This window comes from Perca flavescens, chromosome 3 (genome assembly GCF_004354835.1).
Source record: "Perca flavescens isolate YP-PL-M2 chromosome 3, PFLA_1.0, whole genome shotgun sequence".
In the NCBI taxonomy this organism is placed as follows: Eukaryota; Metazoa; Chordata; class Actinopteri; order Perciformes; family Percidae; genus Perca; species Perca flavescens.
In genome coordinates, this window is record NC_041333.1 from 34,688,240 (window position 1) to 34,702,030 (window position 13,791).

Here is a 13,791-nt window from a genome sequence, read left to right on the forward strand (position 1 = left end):
TAACCGTAGGCACTCCTCAAATTGACCTGAAAGATCCACATTCCTATAAAAAAGAACCACCCACAGAGGGGCCCCTGGGTAGCTCACCTGGTTGCGCGTCCCATGTACAAAGGCTCAGTCCTTACCGCAGCCGCGGCAGGGTTTGATTCTGACCTGCAGCCCTTTTGCTGCATGTCATCCCCCCTGCCCAACCCCCTATCTCTCCCCTTACCTGTCTAAAGCTGTCTTGTCAACTAAAGGCCTAAAATGCCCCAAAAAACCTTCCTAAATTTAAAAAAAAGCACCCACAGAAAACAAATGAAGATTCTTCTTCATTCACCTCTTTTTTTGCCATAAGTGTATCATGAGAAATGCCTTAATAAAATAATCAAAAGGCAGTTGTGGTCTTTACCGGTCTTGATATAAAATCCAGAGTCTTCTTTATCTGAGACCGAGACGAGATCGAGTAAAACTTTGGCTGATTCCGAGACGAGACCGATCTCGAGTACTACGAGATTAGCTGCTTGTGACATCTTTCCTGGAGACTAAATGTTGTCCTTCACTTGAGATGTTAATTCATTTGATGAAAAGCTTGCATCTAGGGCTGTGCTCGATTGAAGAAATTCTTAGTCGACTAACACTCATTCAATCGTATCGACTAATCAATTAGTTGATTTAATCGACAGATCTGTAAATCTGAGTTTCTCCACAAAGAGTCACGCAAAAGCACCACTTTAATTCTTGTGTTTACCAGAGATGTGCTCATACGTTTTTTTTGGAAATAAGTCATTCAGCATGAAAAAAAGCATCAAACATGACTAATCTGATCTAAGTTGACTAAGACCAAAACAACCGATTAGTCGACTAATCGACTAAGTGGGAGCAGCCCTACTTGCATCCATCCAGATAGGGCCGCAATTTACAATGCATATTTTTTCATTTTAATCTCTTAAATATTTCTTCAAATAATATATATTTAAATGATCTAGTCAATTGTGAAAAATGAAGCACAAAGTTGTCAAATAGCTTGTTTGATCCCAGCTAAAGTCAAAAGACGGATGTGTTAATCCGGATTGGTACCACGCTTATTTAATATTCACTCTTCCCAGATTTCCCAGTTATTTGGATTCAAATTAGCCACACAAATCTCTATGAGTGTATGTGCACTTATTCTTCAATGGACAAATGCATCGCTGTCAGAACCCATAAAGCCTTTAAATGCTGTATATAGGCAAGACTTTCAAAATAGTCTTGCCTATAAATAGTCGTATTCTTTTCTTCTCTATTATACAGCACATTCACACAGAAACAAAGATTTTTACAGTTTCAGCACCCGCCATCAACACAATATTTACTGGAAGTATTAGTATGAAAGCACCTTAAGCTGCTTCATAACACTTCATTCTTTTCACTTTAATACCAGGAATCTTTTTGTTAATGTAGTGTTTGCTCTACCAGTCAGTTTTTGCACCCAAACGTTATGTGCACAGATACACGATTATTTCACAGCCTCTTATATTTCCCCCTTTCATGGGTATTGCCTCGACTTACATCTACAGAGATAATGGTGCATTAAATAAGCCATGTTGCCCCATCAGCTCTTAAACGTCTTCATAGTCAGTAGCAGTTGATGTGATTGCTTGCAAATGGAAAGAAACCATGTTGACAATGCAACAAACATCCCAAAATAGACTTGCTCTATAGTATGAATCCATTTCCAGGCAGTGCATGCATGTTTAATAACTCATTAGTGCTTGGTATGCTCAAGGTTAGTGAGTGTTTGATGTCCACTGAGGAAGTGAAGCTGCCAGTGAATGTGTTTGCATCATCATTTCTTTGTCTCTTTACTGTAAGTCAGGCCTGATCAGATCCCTTAATGGGGATTCATATAGGTTTCCCTCTCCATCCATGTATCCTATCTATGAATTTTAACACCTGTGTGTGTGTGTGTGTGTGTGTGTGTGTGTGTGTGTGTGTGTGTGTGTGTGTGTGCGCGCCAACAGGAGAAGGAGGTGACCATCACCATGCCTAACGGGGAAACATCAGTGGCGACGGTTCGAATCTGGAACGAAACAGTGTCCAATCTGACTCTCATGGCTCTTGGCTCCAGCGCTCCGGAGATACTGCTGTCTGTTATAGAGGTACACACACACACACACACACACACACACACACACACACACACACACACCATTGTGTCTTTCTATCACAGGGGTTTATGTTTTAGCTGCACCTGTATAACTTTAATATCATGTTGTCATCACATCAGACTGGTTAATCATTTTCAAGGCAGAGCAATAATTTTGCATTACATTTTAAAACAAAATAATTGCTCAGTTTGCAAAACGAGCCTTGTTATAAAAGAGTGTTTGTTTGGATTCCTTTCCTCAGTCTCAGTCTCTTCCCTCCTACTACAAACCTCACACACACACACACACACACACTCTTACCTCTACAGGTATGCGGTCACGGCTTCCATGCTGGTGACTTGGGACCAGGAACCATCGTCGGCAGCGCCGCCTTCAACATGTTTGTGATCATCGGGATCTGCGTGTGGACGATCCCCAACGGGCAGACCCGCAAAATCAAACACCTCAGGGTGTTCTTCATCACCGCCTTCTGGAGCATCTTCGCCTACATCTGGCTCTACCTCATCCTGTCTGTCATCACGCCAGGCGTCGTGGAGGTGAGACGGACTCAGAAGGTGGACTTTATTAATCCTGCAAGGAGACACATGCAGGACCTATACATAATAATAATAATAATAATAATAATAATAATAATAATAATAATAATAATAACTTTATTTATATAGCACCTTTATAAAAATTGGTTTGAGAAGTGATTTTAAAGAGTCCACCAATCATGCGAGCCTTATTTCCTCCGGCATGTTGTACCAAAGTCTGTATGTAATGGGTGTCAAAGTGAGGGGGGCTGCCTCACAGGATGGTCTCCCCGAGCAGTTGGGAGGTCCACACTAGAGGACTGCACTGGGATTAGGATCCCGGGGGGACCCACAGCACCCATCAATAATCTTACAGGAGCAGGCTGTCTTTTACACCAGCCAAATGCTTTATTAACACTCTTACTTCCTCGCTCTTTCTTTCCAGGGACTCTCTCCCCTTTTTCATACGGCAGCCTGAGGGATCCAATCAACAGGGACTAACATAAAATCTAATCTGTAACCGTGCGTTAACAAACTGAAAAAACTAAACAAAATAAAACAACCTAAGCAAATCAAACCACAGCAAACAACACATGTTCTAAAATAAAAAAAAACAAAGTGAAATAAATAAATGAATACAATGTCACTTTGCCCTTACTGAACTAGAATAACTGTAGGCTTTGTTAATGCAGAATTTGCAGAATGTAATTCAGCTACTTATCACCGGCAGGTATGCATATTTTAATTAACACTACACAGTCAAATAATGTCTGTCCCAGTGGGACAGGAGTAGACTCAAAATCAATCAATGGTCAATCTGTTGACACTCAATCTGATGTTTGCTGTGCGGGCGAGACCCAACACACCGCGCGAGCGGACTGGAATGGTCAGAAATCCACGGGAGCGGGATTAAAAAGCAGTCCCGCGCGGCGCTCCAGTCCTCTCTCCGTACTTGCCCTGTGCGGGGTCTTGAACCGACCAGAAGTACCAGTACTGTACCGACCAGAAAGCAAAAACCTGAGCTACTTATACTTTACTTTAGTATTTCCATTTCCGTCTGCCACTTTGTACATGTACTCCGCTACATTTGTCTGACTGCTTTAGATAGTTTTCAGATGAGCGTTTTCCATCCCCTCCCTGTCCAGTAAAAACCATGTATCTCCAGATGGGTCAGTGTTGGTTGAATGTTTGTGTGGGTCTTTATGTGCTGAGAAAGTTCTCCTCCTTCTTAAGCTAAATATTTAAGTATTAAGTATGTATATTTATTAAAAAGTAACGCAAGGAAGCTTTAATGATATGAATACTTTTCACCACTGCTGAAATGTAAATTTAGCTCGAAAAGGAACTTAATCTTATCTGTGCTGCTGTATGTGTTTGGGAGACTGTATTTTAATATTTAATAATGTGTCTCAGTTTGTGCCAGAACTAAACCACTCACTGTGTGTGTGTGTGTGTGTGTGTGTGTGTGTGTGTGTGTGTGTGTGTGTGTGTGTGTGTGTGTGTGTGTGTGTGTGTGTGTGTGTGTTTCAGGTATGGGAGGCTATGGTGACCCTGCTGTACTTCCCTGTGTGTGTCATCCTGGCTTGGATCGCCGACCGCCGCCTACTCTTTTACAAGTACATGGGCAAGCGCTACCGCGCCGACAAGCGCCACGGCATCGTCGTGGAGACTGAGGGAGACTTGACACCTAACAAGGGCGGCATGGAGATGATCATAGACGGCAAGTTCCCAACACGAGGGGGCACCGTGCTTCCCGCCGAGAACTGTGGGGGCGTAACTCAGGACGGCACAGCGGGCGCTGCATCCAACAACATCGGTGCGGGGGCCAACCTGCCCAACTCCAACAGCGCCATGGTCAACGTGGAGAGCAGCAGGGAACTGGACGAGAGCCGCAAAGAGGTGAGAGACAGAAATTATAACAAATTTTAGAAATCTGTTACATAGATATGCAACTGTAAGATACCGTACAGGCCAAAAGTTTGGACACACCTTCTCATTCAAATGAGTTTCCTTTTATTTTCATGACTATTTACATTGTAGATTCTCACTGAAGGCATCAAAACTATGAATGAACACATATGGAATTATTTACTTAACAAAAAAGTGTGAAATAACTGAAAACATGTCTTATATTTTAGATTCTTCAAAGTAGCCACCCTTTGCTTTTTTATTAATAAGGGAAATAATTCCACTAATTAACCCTGACAAGGCACACCTGAAGGTAAAGGTAAAACCATTTCAGGTGACTACCTCACGAAGCTCATTGAGAGAACACCAAGGGTTTGCAGAGTTATCAAAAAAGCAAAGGGTGGCTACTTTGAGGAATCTAAAATATAAGACATGTTTTCAGTTATTTCACACTTTTTTGTGAAGTACATAATTCCATATGTGTTCATTCATAGTTTTGATGCCTTCAGTGAGAATCTACAATGTAAATAGTCATGAAAATAAAAAGGAAACTCATTGAATGAGAAGGTGTGTCCAAACTTTTGGCCTGTACTGTATGTAATATGTAATGGTAGAAACACAGCGGTGTTCCAGAGTAATCTAGCAGGAATGTGGGCATGCAAGCCCACATTCACAACGCCCTCGCCGAGCCATCGGTCCCATCCACAGGGATGCCATTAAGAAAATATAATACAAATATTTTGCAGTGCAGTGTCATAATTGCGCTCTCTTCCACAATGGTGTGTTTGGTCTTTTCCTACTTCACATTAACAACTGGTAAATGCTGTAAGACACCACTGGTTTGTGCAGAACATTATTTCAACATCAGATCCTTTAAAGAGAGGATTTAACGAGAATGACACTGTTCGGGTCTTAGCGTGTCTAGGGTAAGTTAAGTAACATAAAGTGTGCGTTGTAAAGAGAAGGCTGGCTGGCAGTGGGTTGTGTGTGGCCTTACCTCCGTCAGCAACAATGGCTAGCTCCGACCTAGAGCTTCAGTTCTACAGGCCAAAGTCAAACATTTCTCTAAATTCGAAAATTTCTCCGGTGTCGAGTCGCTCACTCTCAAGGTTGTTTAGCGCCAAAATCTCTAAACAGGACGCTGCTACCCAGCAGCCCTATCACACCTGCGCCACCGGGTTGACTGTTAAGCCCCGCCCACTACTAGCCAGCCAAAAAGAAAAAAGGGACTGCTCATGAGGGTAAACTGTTCACCCTAACAGAGGGGGAAATCACAAAGACAGCAAAGAAAGTTTGTATTCACACATGAGCTTTAAAACTCATTCAGAGACGCTGTTATTACTGCAGTTTGCGCTCTGTAATCAGTCTCTAATCGCATTTCAGGTTTTTTGTTGGTGAAAAATGCTGTAAACATAAAAAACACAATCTCTGTTGTGATTATGACATGATTGGTGTGCAAAATAATGGATAATTTCCCCGCAGGAGTCAGTAAAAGTAGCTAATAAATTGCGATGAATGGCTCCAGTTTACATTTCCTGAAGTGATGCATGTTGTTCTTGTTTTTTGTGATCCCAATTTTTATGTAAACTTTGTTCCTCTTTACTTGATAGATTTACACAGAAAACACTTAACCATCTAAAGCATGCAGAGTGAAGGTAGATTACGGTATCCACATTTAAACCTGTTAATAGCCTGCTGAAAATAAAGTTGTTTCCCCATTAAGGAGAAGGAGAGAATATAAGAAGGGTTTGTGAGATAATGACAGAGAGAGAGGAACATGTGGGAGGTTCGACAGACAAAGCGAAAATACGATAATGAGGTTCAGAGAAGTCCAGGAGAAACCAGACACAGAGTGTCGTTTTTAGAGATAGGGAGAGTCATGAACAAAATACCCTTTCTAAAGCAAAAACTTTCTGTTTTTTATTGATTGACCATCTGCAAAATATCTGAACTTATATTTTCTGACTCAGCTCAGCCTTTGAGTTTTTTTAATGCAGTTCAACCTTGGCCTAAACCTTTTTGTGGGGCAGCAGAAATGTTCTGTCTTTTATCCAGTTGGCAGTCTGCATCGTAAAGTTTTGGGAATGCATTCAACAGTTTATAAAGTTACAGGATTTTGTTTTTAACCCACACATAAAACCAAGCCATCGTTCAACAGGGGTTAAAACATGAAAATGATTAGAGGTAATTAGCTAATAGGAAGTGCCCTTTAAAAGTTCAATCATTGTAGGAAGTTGTTGTTGAGCTGCAAGCTAAAATATACATTCCTCCAATCTTTCTCCCAGCTACGGAGACGGAAAGTTCTACAGTCAGTGTTTGAACATGAACATCCGTGCATGCTGTTGGTGTGGGCCTTTTAGATATTTTTTTATCATGAGTGTGTCCTCTCGTCTCTCCTCCAGGTGATTCGTATCATAAAGGAGCTGAAACAGAAATATCCCGACAAAGAGCTGGACCAGCTGGTGGAGCTGGCCAACTACTACGCACTGCTGCACCAACAGAAAAGCAGAGCCTTCTACCGCATACAGGTAACACACACACACACGCACGCGGTATTCATAAATACCGTATTTTTCGGACTATAAGTCGCTCTGAAGTATAAGTCGCATCAGTCAAAAAATGCGTCATGAAGAGAAAAAAACATATATAAGTCGCACCGGACTATAAGTCGCATTTATTTAGATTATAAATACAAGAGTTTTTCAACTACACAATAGCACACAGAACAATACGCTGAATACGGTAGGTGTCCGGTATGTTAACGTAACACATTAACAGTTATTGAACTATACAATAGTACACAGAACAACTAGCTATCAGGGCGTGGAGCATGGAGGTATTAAAAAGGCGTGGAGACGAAGCTGCACCGTGAACGAGCCCCTCCAGACTCCTTCCTCCAGCTCTGGCCGTCTTAGCTTTCTTTGTTTTCTTCATTGCAGTAAGAGTCACCTTTTCGCCAGTCTCCCTCATAAGTTTCTCCCTCATTTCAAACTCTCTTTCTGCTGCCCGATTACCGTTTTCGGCTGCATATTTTACTACCTGCAGTTTGTTATCTCTTTTCTTTCTCAGTTGTCTCGCCCTCTCGCGGCTGTAGGCAATGTTTTCAGTATGAATTAACATGTAAAAACATGTTAAATTATATATATTTTGATATATAAGTCGCACCTGACTATAGGTCGCAGGACCAGCCAAAGTAGGAAAAAAAGTGCGACTTATAGTCCGGAAAATACGGTAGTCCCTGCTGTAAACACACAAGGTTTTCCAGACAATAGCACATAAAGTAGTTCAAGGACTTCTAACACTGAATTTAATTTTCTATTCATGCAACTTTTTACTTCTACTCCACTACATCTCAATGGAAATATTGGGCTTTTTACTTCACGACATCTATCTGACAGCTTAAGAAGAAGTTAAGAGAGAAACAAAGCTTATAAATCATGTTTTGTTATAAATTGAACAACTCAACAGTTTATACAAGTACACCAGAAACAATAAGTCAATAAATCAATTAGTTGATCGGCTGCAACGGTTTTGATGGTTGAAGTCATTTTTCATGTAAAACATTTCATGGTTTCAGACTGCTTTTCCTTTTAATAATGTTAATAATGTTAATGTATTAGTAATAACGGTGAGGTTTGGACTGTTGGTTGGAGAAAAAAAAAATTGAGAAGGTGTCACTTTGGGTTAGGCTAATTATGATGCAATTTCTCGCTATTTTCAATATTTTTACAAACCAAACTAACAATCAATCAATCGATTCATGGAAAAAAATAATCAGCAGATAAATTCATAATGAAAATAATCATTAGTAGAGCTTCAACTCAACCAACCAAAATATAATGCTGTTTTTTACCTTAATGCTTGAGTAATAATAGTCAAATTATATAATGTATGGGAAATTATTATACTTTTAATACTTTGAGTACATTTCCCTGATTATACTTGCATACTTTTACTAAACTTTTACATTGTGGTATTAGGACTTGTACTGAATTAAATGATCTGAATACTTCTTTCACAACTGTTGACACGTTACATTTAAGAAATTCCTGTCCTTTTCTTGATTTATACATTTTAAAGAGTGAAAAGTTTCTTTTAAGACCTCCTCCTGTCTATCTCCATCAAGGCGACTCGTATGATGATTGGAGCTGGAAACGTCCTGAAGAAGCATGCAGCCGACAACGCTCGCCGCACAGCCGTAACCGACGAGGAAGCACCAGAAGATGAAGACCTGGGGATATGCAGCCGCATCTCATTTGAAAGTGCCCACAGTCAGTGCATGGAGAACTGTGGCTTTGTGACACTGGCTGTAGTCTGCCAAGGTAGTGAAATAATTAAGCTAATATTGATTTCACATAATTCAGTTAGTTTCTACACTTCAATTGAATGCTACTACATTTTTTTTTTACCCATCTTTGATTAGTTTAAGGTTAAGTTCACTTGCCTCTCAGGACTTCCACCCATTTACTTTAGATCAGAGCAGAGATTTGTCAGGATGTAAAAATCTAACAGGGTTTCTTAATTGTCCCTATGCAGAGCAACCTCTTCATATAACTGAACCGTAAAAGGTACATCTTATTTAAGTTTTCATACACTGTCAGATACATTTAAATTGTTATCTGTTTTATTCCTGCCGTTAAGGGGGTCTGGGAGAGAACACCTTCTACGTGGACTACAGGACAGAGGACGGTTCAGCCAACGCTGGGTCGGATTACGAGTACTGTGAAGGAACACTGGTGTTCAAACCTGGAGACACTCGCAGAGACATTAAGGTAAGTCAAAGGCAGAGTGAGGAGAGATTTGATGGAGAGAAGAATTTAAACACTGGGCACTAAAACCACCTAAAAGACGTCATTGGCTTATTAGACTGCTTTCAGACATGGTTGATGTGCTCTGACATAGTGATGTTACTTTCGCAAACAATCCAACTATTTTCAACAGCTCTTTGGTACGAATGAAGGGAACTGAATTATACTTGGTGAGAGCTGTTGTGTTTATCGTTGTGCCCAAATTTCACTGCCTGCCCCAGATCCTTTATGTAAACATTACCCCAAGGTAACTTTATTTACACTTTTACACAGAGGGTAAATTTAAGGTAGTAAATTACCTGAAAAGCAATTCAATGTTTACAACGCAGATCATTGACTTTATTCATAAAGTTTTTTGTAAGCATGAATGAATGTTCATCTACAATCTATAAAGTTATTTGTGGTGTTCCTCAGGGTTTAGTTTTAGGTCCTACGCTTTTTAACCTTTACCTGCTGCCACTTGAAAATGCATCAGGAGGCACGGCATAAATTTCCATAGTTATGTTGATGATACACAGCTTTACTGTCAAGCCGCCATTGTAGACAGGCCACCAATGTAAATAAGAACCTGCTCTTAATGACTTGCCTGAAAAAATAAAGGTAAAATAAAGAAATAAAATGCATTGTCGTGTCACCTGATGACTCAGGGCCAACAGATGCCCTTTTAAACTGCATTTTAGATATTACATATTACAGCTCAACCAGGACAAAACTGAAGCTCAAAGAGACTAACTCAATAAAATACTGAAAACACCAGCATTACACCCTGTCAACAAGTTAAAAACTGAGGAGTTATCTTTGATTCTGACCTTAGTTTTAAATCTCACATTAGAAACATAACTAAGAATGCATTTTATCATCTTAAGAACATCGCCAGAGTGCAAACGTTATACAGAGATATTAATTAAGACAGGATTAAGTTTTGTAATGCTTTACTTTATGGTCTCCTTAAAAAGAATATAGCTCAATTAAAATACTGCAAAGCTCAGCTGCAGATGTGTTGCCCCGGACCATAAAGAGAGCACACATTACACCAACTTTGAAGTCTCTGCACTCACTACCTGTTTGCTTCAGAATTGATTCTTAAGGTCCTTATATTGGTTCATAAAGCTTTTCATGGTCTTGGTCCTATCTATTTATCAGATTTGCTTTTTGAGGCATGATCATATCTGCAGCTTCTGTTAGTGCTCTTTTAAATATCCCTAAAGTCAAAACAAAAAATTAGACATCCTTTTCTTACCATGGCCCACGCCTCTGGAACAGCTTTCCTGAGGAACTGAGGGGCAGCAAAGAATGTTGATACTTTTAAAAGCAACTCAAGACCTACTTTTTTAGTCTGGTTTTTAATTGAGCTTTATTTATCTAAATTATGTATCTGTCTGTGTAAAGTATATGCATTTTAGCCTGTTTTACTTGTATGTTGGTATTTACCAAGTTAGAGTTTTAAATATCTACTAACCTGGCCCCTGCAGTTTACATGTTGAAGTGTTGTTGGGCAAGATACCGAACTGTGTGTATCCCTCATTCCTAATGAGCAACTCTGCCGTCAGTGTATGAATGTGTGTGTGAATGGGTGAACGTTGGCTTGTGTTGTAAAGCACTTTGACTGGTCGGTAAGACTAGAAAAGCGCTATATATATATTCAACTCATTTACCATTGTGTCATCAATTTCCTGCTTCGAGGTTCACTGTCTTTTATCACAGAAGCTCCCAATCCCAGTTTTTTCTGCAATCTGAATTTAATAAACCTACAATGTACCTTTTTAAAAGCGCACTATGCTGTGTGAATGAAAAACATATAGTATGATTGCACAAGGTAAATACGCAGTAAGATGGGTAATCTCCCCTCTGATAAGAAATGCGAGAGCTGGGTGAGAGGAGAGTGATGCAAGAGCCTGAGGAGTTACATAAAAGAAGCACAGAGAGGGCTGGGAATTAAAACAACACACACTATAAATTGGCTCATCTACCATGAGTGAATGGATGGAGAAAAGCTTAGTGAGTACATTACAAAGGTCAATGTCATCTATTTCCACAGCATACCGGTGGATTTCATCGATCACGGTGCCAGAAATGAGCAGCAGGGAAACCAATTAAACTTGAATGTCTCAGTCAGTTCCACTGTGTGACTCTGTTCTCTGCTAATTAAACAAAAGATATTGGGTTGGCAGAGCCAATCAAAGGCCTTGTTATCAGTACTCTGTTGTAACAAAGAGTCACAATTTTTATACATGTCTTCTTCGAGTTGCAGAATGAATCGGATTTGCAACTCAGTGATGAGATGGAAGTGCAGCAAGATTATAACAGTGCTGCCACTTATTCAAGTCTAAAAATATTGATGCAAATGGCAGATTGTTCATCTGTGTGTGAATGTCTATTATGACACTGATCATATGACCAATGTACAGTCTTTCTTATTTCACAGTTCTCTGTCAGAGTGCCCAGTCCAAGGTGTAGTTAAGTTATTTTGTGCCTAGCTTCAGAGAGCCGTTGAGAAATAGAAATAAATAGAACAGAAATCTATAGAATAAAATATTTTACAAAAGAAGCAATACAATGACAGTGTGTTATATAAGAAAGGAAACGTTTATCATCTTGCAAAAAAGAATCAGATCATTTTTGCCTTCTTCATCTCTTCATGTTTTTTTCTTCTTTTATTTGTTTAGGGAATTTTCAGTGAGAGCAAGGCTCTCTTTTTCAGCAACATCCTGATCGCATTCACACCTGGAAGCTGCCCAGTACATCCACAGTCTGATCTGTTGGTCACTGGGCAGCTCCACTGGGGCAGTTGGCTTAAGGGCCTTGTTCAAGGACACATTAGTGGTGGTGATGAGGGAGGAGCAATCGCTGCTTTTCACTTTCCCCACCCAGATTTATCCTGACGGTCCGGGGGATTGAATCCACAGTCCCTAGCTCGCTTCTCTAACCTAAAGGCCACCACTGCCCCATGTTGCATTGAAGTCGGAACCCATGGCAGGACGTGGTCTGGCTCATTAGATTACAGTGCCAACCTAATCCTATTTGGGAGTTTCTCCACCTGTTCGTTAATGCGCAGCGGCGTGATTGGATTGTAACAGTCTCATATAGAAGAGAGATGTAACTGGAGCCTCTGTTGCTGAGGGAGATGCTCTCAGCCCTGCCTCCGCTCAATATTCAGCACAAGCCTCCAGACCAGGATTGATGTCAATACACTTTAAATTGATAAAATTAAACCGCAGTTCAAATAATAATCGCGCAAGTCTGGGATCTTTTTTTCTGGTAACTTCTTAATGAGAAAACATTTAATATCAGCTCCTGTGAAATTCCACCTCCAGAGATCGGTTTCTTGACTAAACAGATTCTTCATAATAAATTGTGTATTGTGCATGTTTGCCATCTCAAAACGCACGCTAAATTGCAGTTATCCATATAAGTTGTACTATCTATAGTTGCTGCTTGGTAAAGTTTCCTCTACCATCTACAAAACACGTGTAATCATGGGTTAAACTGACTACAAACAGATGTGAATCATTTAAACAACGCTTCTTTTTCGCCAGTATAAGCACAATAATACTTCTGATATAGAAAGTATACTGGACTCTCCGCTACTCATCTGGTGCCTCATCCTGTTTCATTTCTTGTGTATAAAACTGTTATAAACATTTAAAGGTCCTATGACATGCTGCTTTTTGGATGCTTTTATATAGGCCTCAGTGGTCCCCTGATACTGTATCTGAAGTATCTCTAATATATAGACCTTAGTGGTCCCCTAATACTGTATCTGAAGTCTCTTTTATATAGACCTTAGTGGTCCCCTAATACTGTATCTGAAGTCTCTTTTATATAGACCTTAGTGGTCCTCTAATACTGTATCTGAAGTCTCTTTTATATAGACCTTAGTGGTCCTCTAATACTGTATCTGAAGTCTTTTTTATATAGACCCTAGTGGTCCTCTAATACTGTATCTGAAGTCTCTTTTATATAGACCCTAGTGGTCCACTAATACTGTATCTGAAGTCTCTTTTATATAGACCTTAGTGGTCCCCTAATACTGTATCTGAAGTCTCTTTTATATAGACCTTAGTGGTCCTCTAATACTGTATCTGAAGTCTCTTTTATATAGACCTTAGTGGTCCCTTAATACTGTATCTGAAGTCTCTTTTATATAGACCTTAGTGGTCCTCTAATACTGTATCTGAAGTCTGTTTTATATAGACCCTAGTGGTCCACTAATACTGTATCTGAAGTCTCTTTTATATAGACCTTAGTGGTCCCCTAATACTGTATCTGAAGTCTCTTTTATATAGACCTTAGTGGTCCACTAATACTGTATCTGAAGTCTCTTTTATATAGACCTTAGTGGTCCCCTAATACTGTATCTGAAGTCTCTTTTATATAGACCTTAGTGGTCCCCTAATACTGTATCTGAAGTCTCTTTTATATAGACCTTAG

At 39.9% G+C, this 13,791-nt stretch overlaps 1 protein-coding gene across 4 annotated transcripts in view; it reads left to right on the top strand.

The window, feature by feature from the left end:
• Positions 1-13,791, top strand: part of slc8a2b (solute carrier family 8 member 2b) — a 195,239-nt gene that overhangs the window by 151,037 nt on the left and 30,411 nt on the right. For all 4 annotated transcript variants that reach the window (XM_028569661.1, XM_028569687.1, XM_028569678.1 and 1 more), the window contains 6 exons: positions 1,983-2,120; positions 2,438-2,665; positions 4,175-4,543; positions 6,955-7,080; positions 8,679-8,874; positions 9,194-9,324. In XM_028569661.1, the coding sequence (XP_028425462.1) occupies positions 1,983-2,120; positions 2,438-2,665; positions 4,175-4,543; positions 6,955-7,080; positions 8,679-8,874; positions 9,194-9,324 (1,188 nt within the window). The remainder of the gene's footprint in view (positions 1-1,982; positions 2,121-2,437; positions 2,666-4,174; positions 4,544-6,954; positions 7,081-8,678; positions 8,875-9,193; positions 9,325-13,791) is intronic.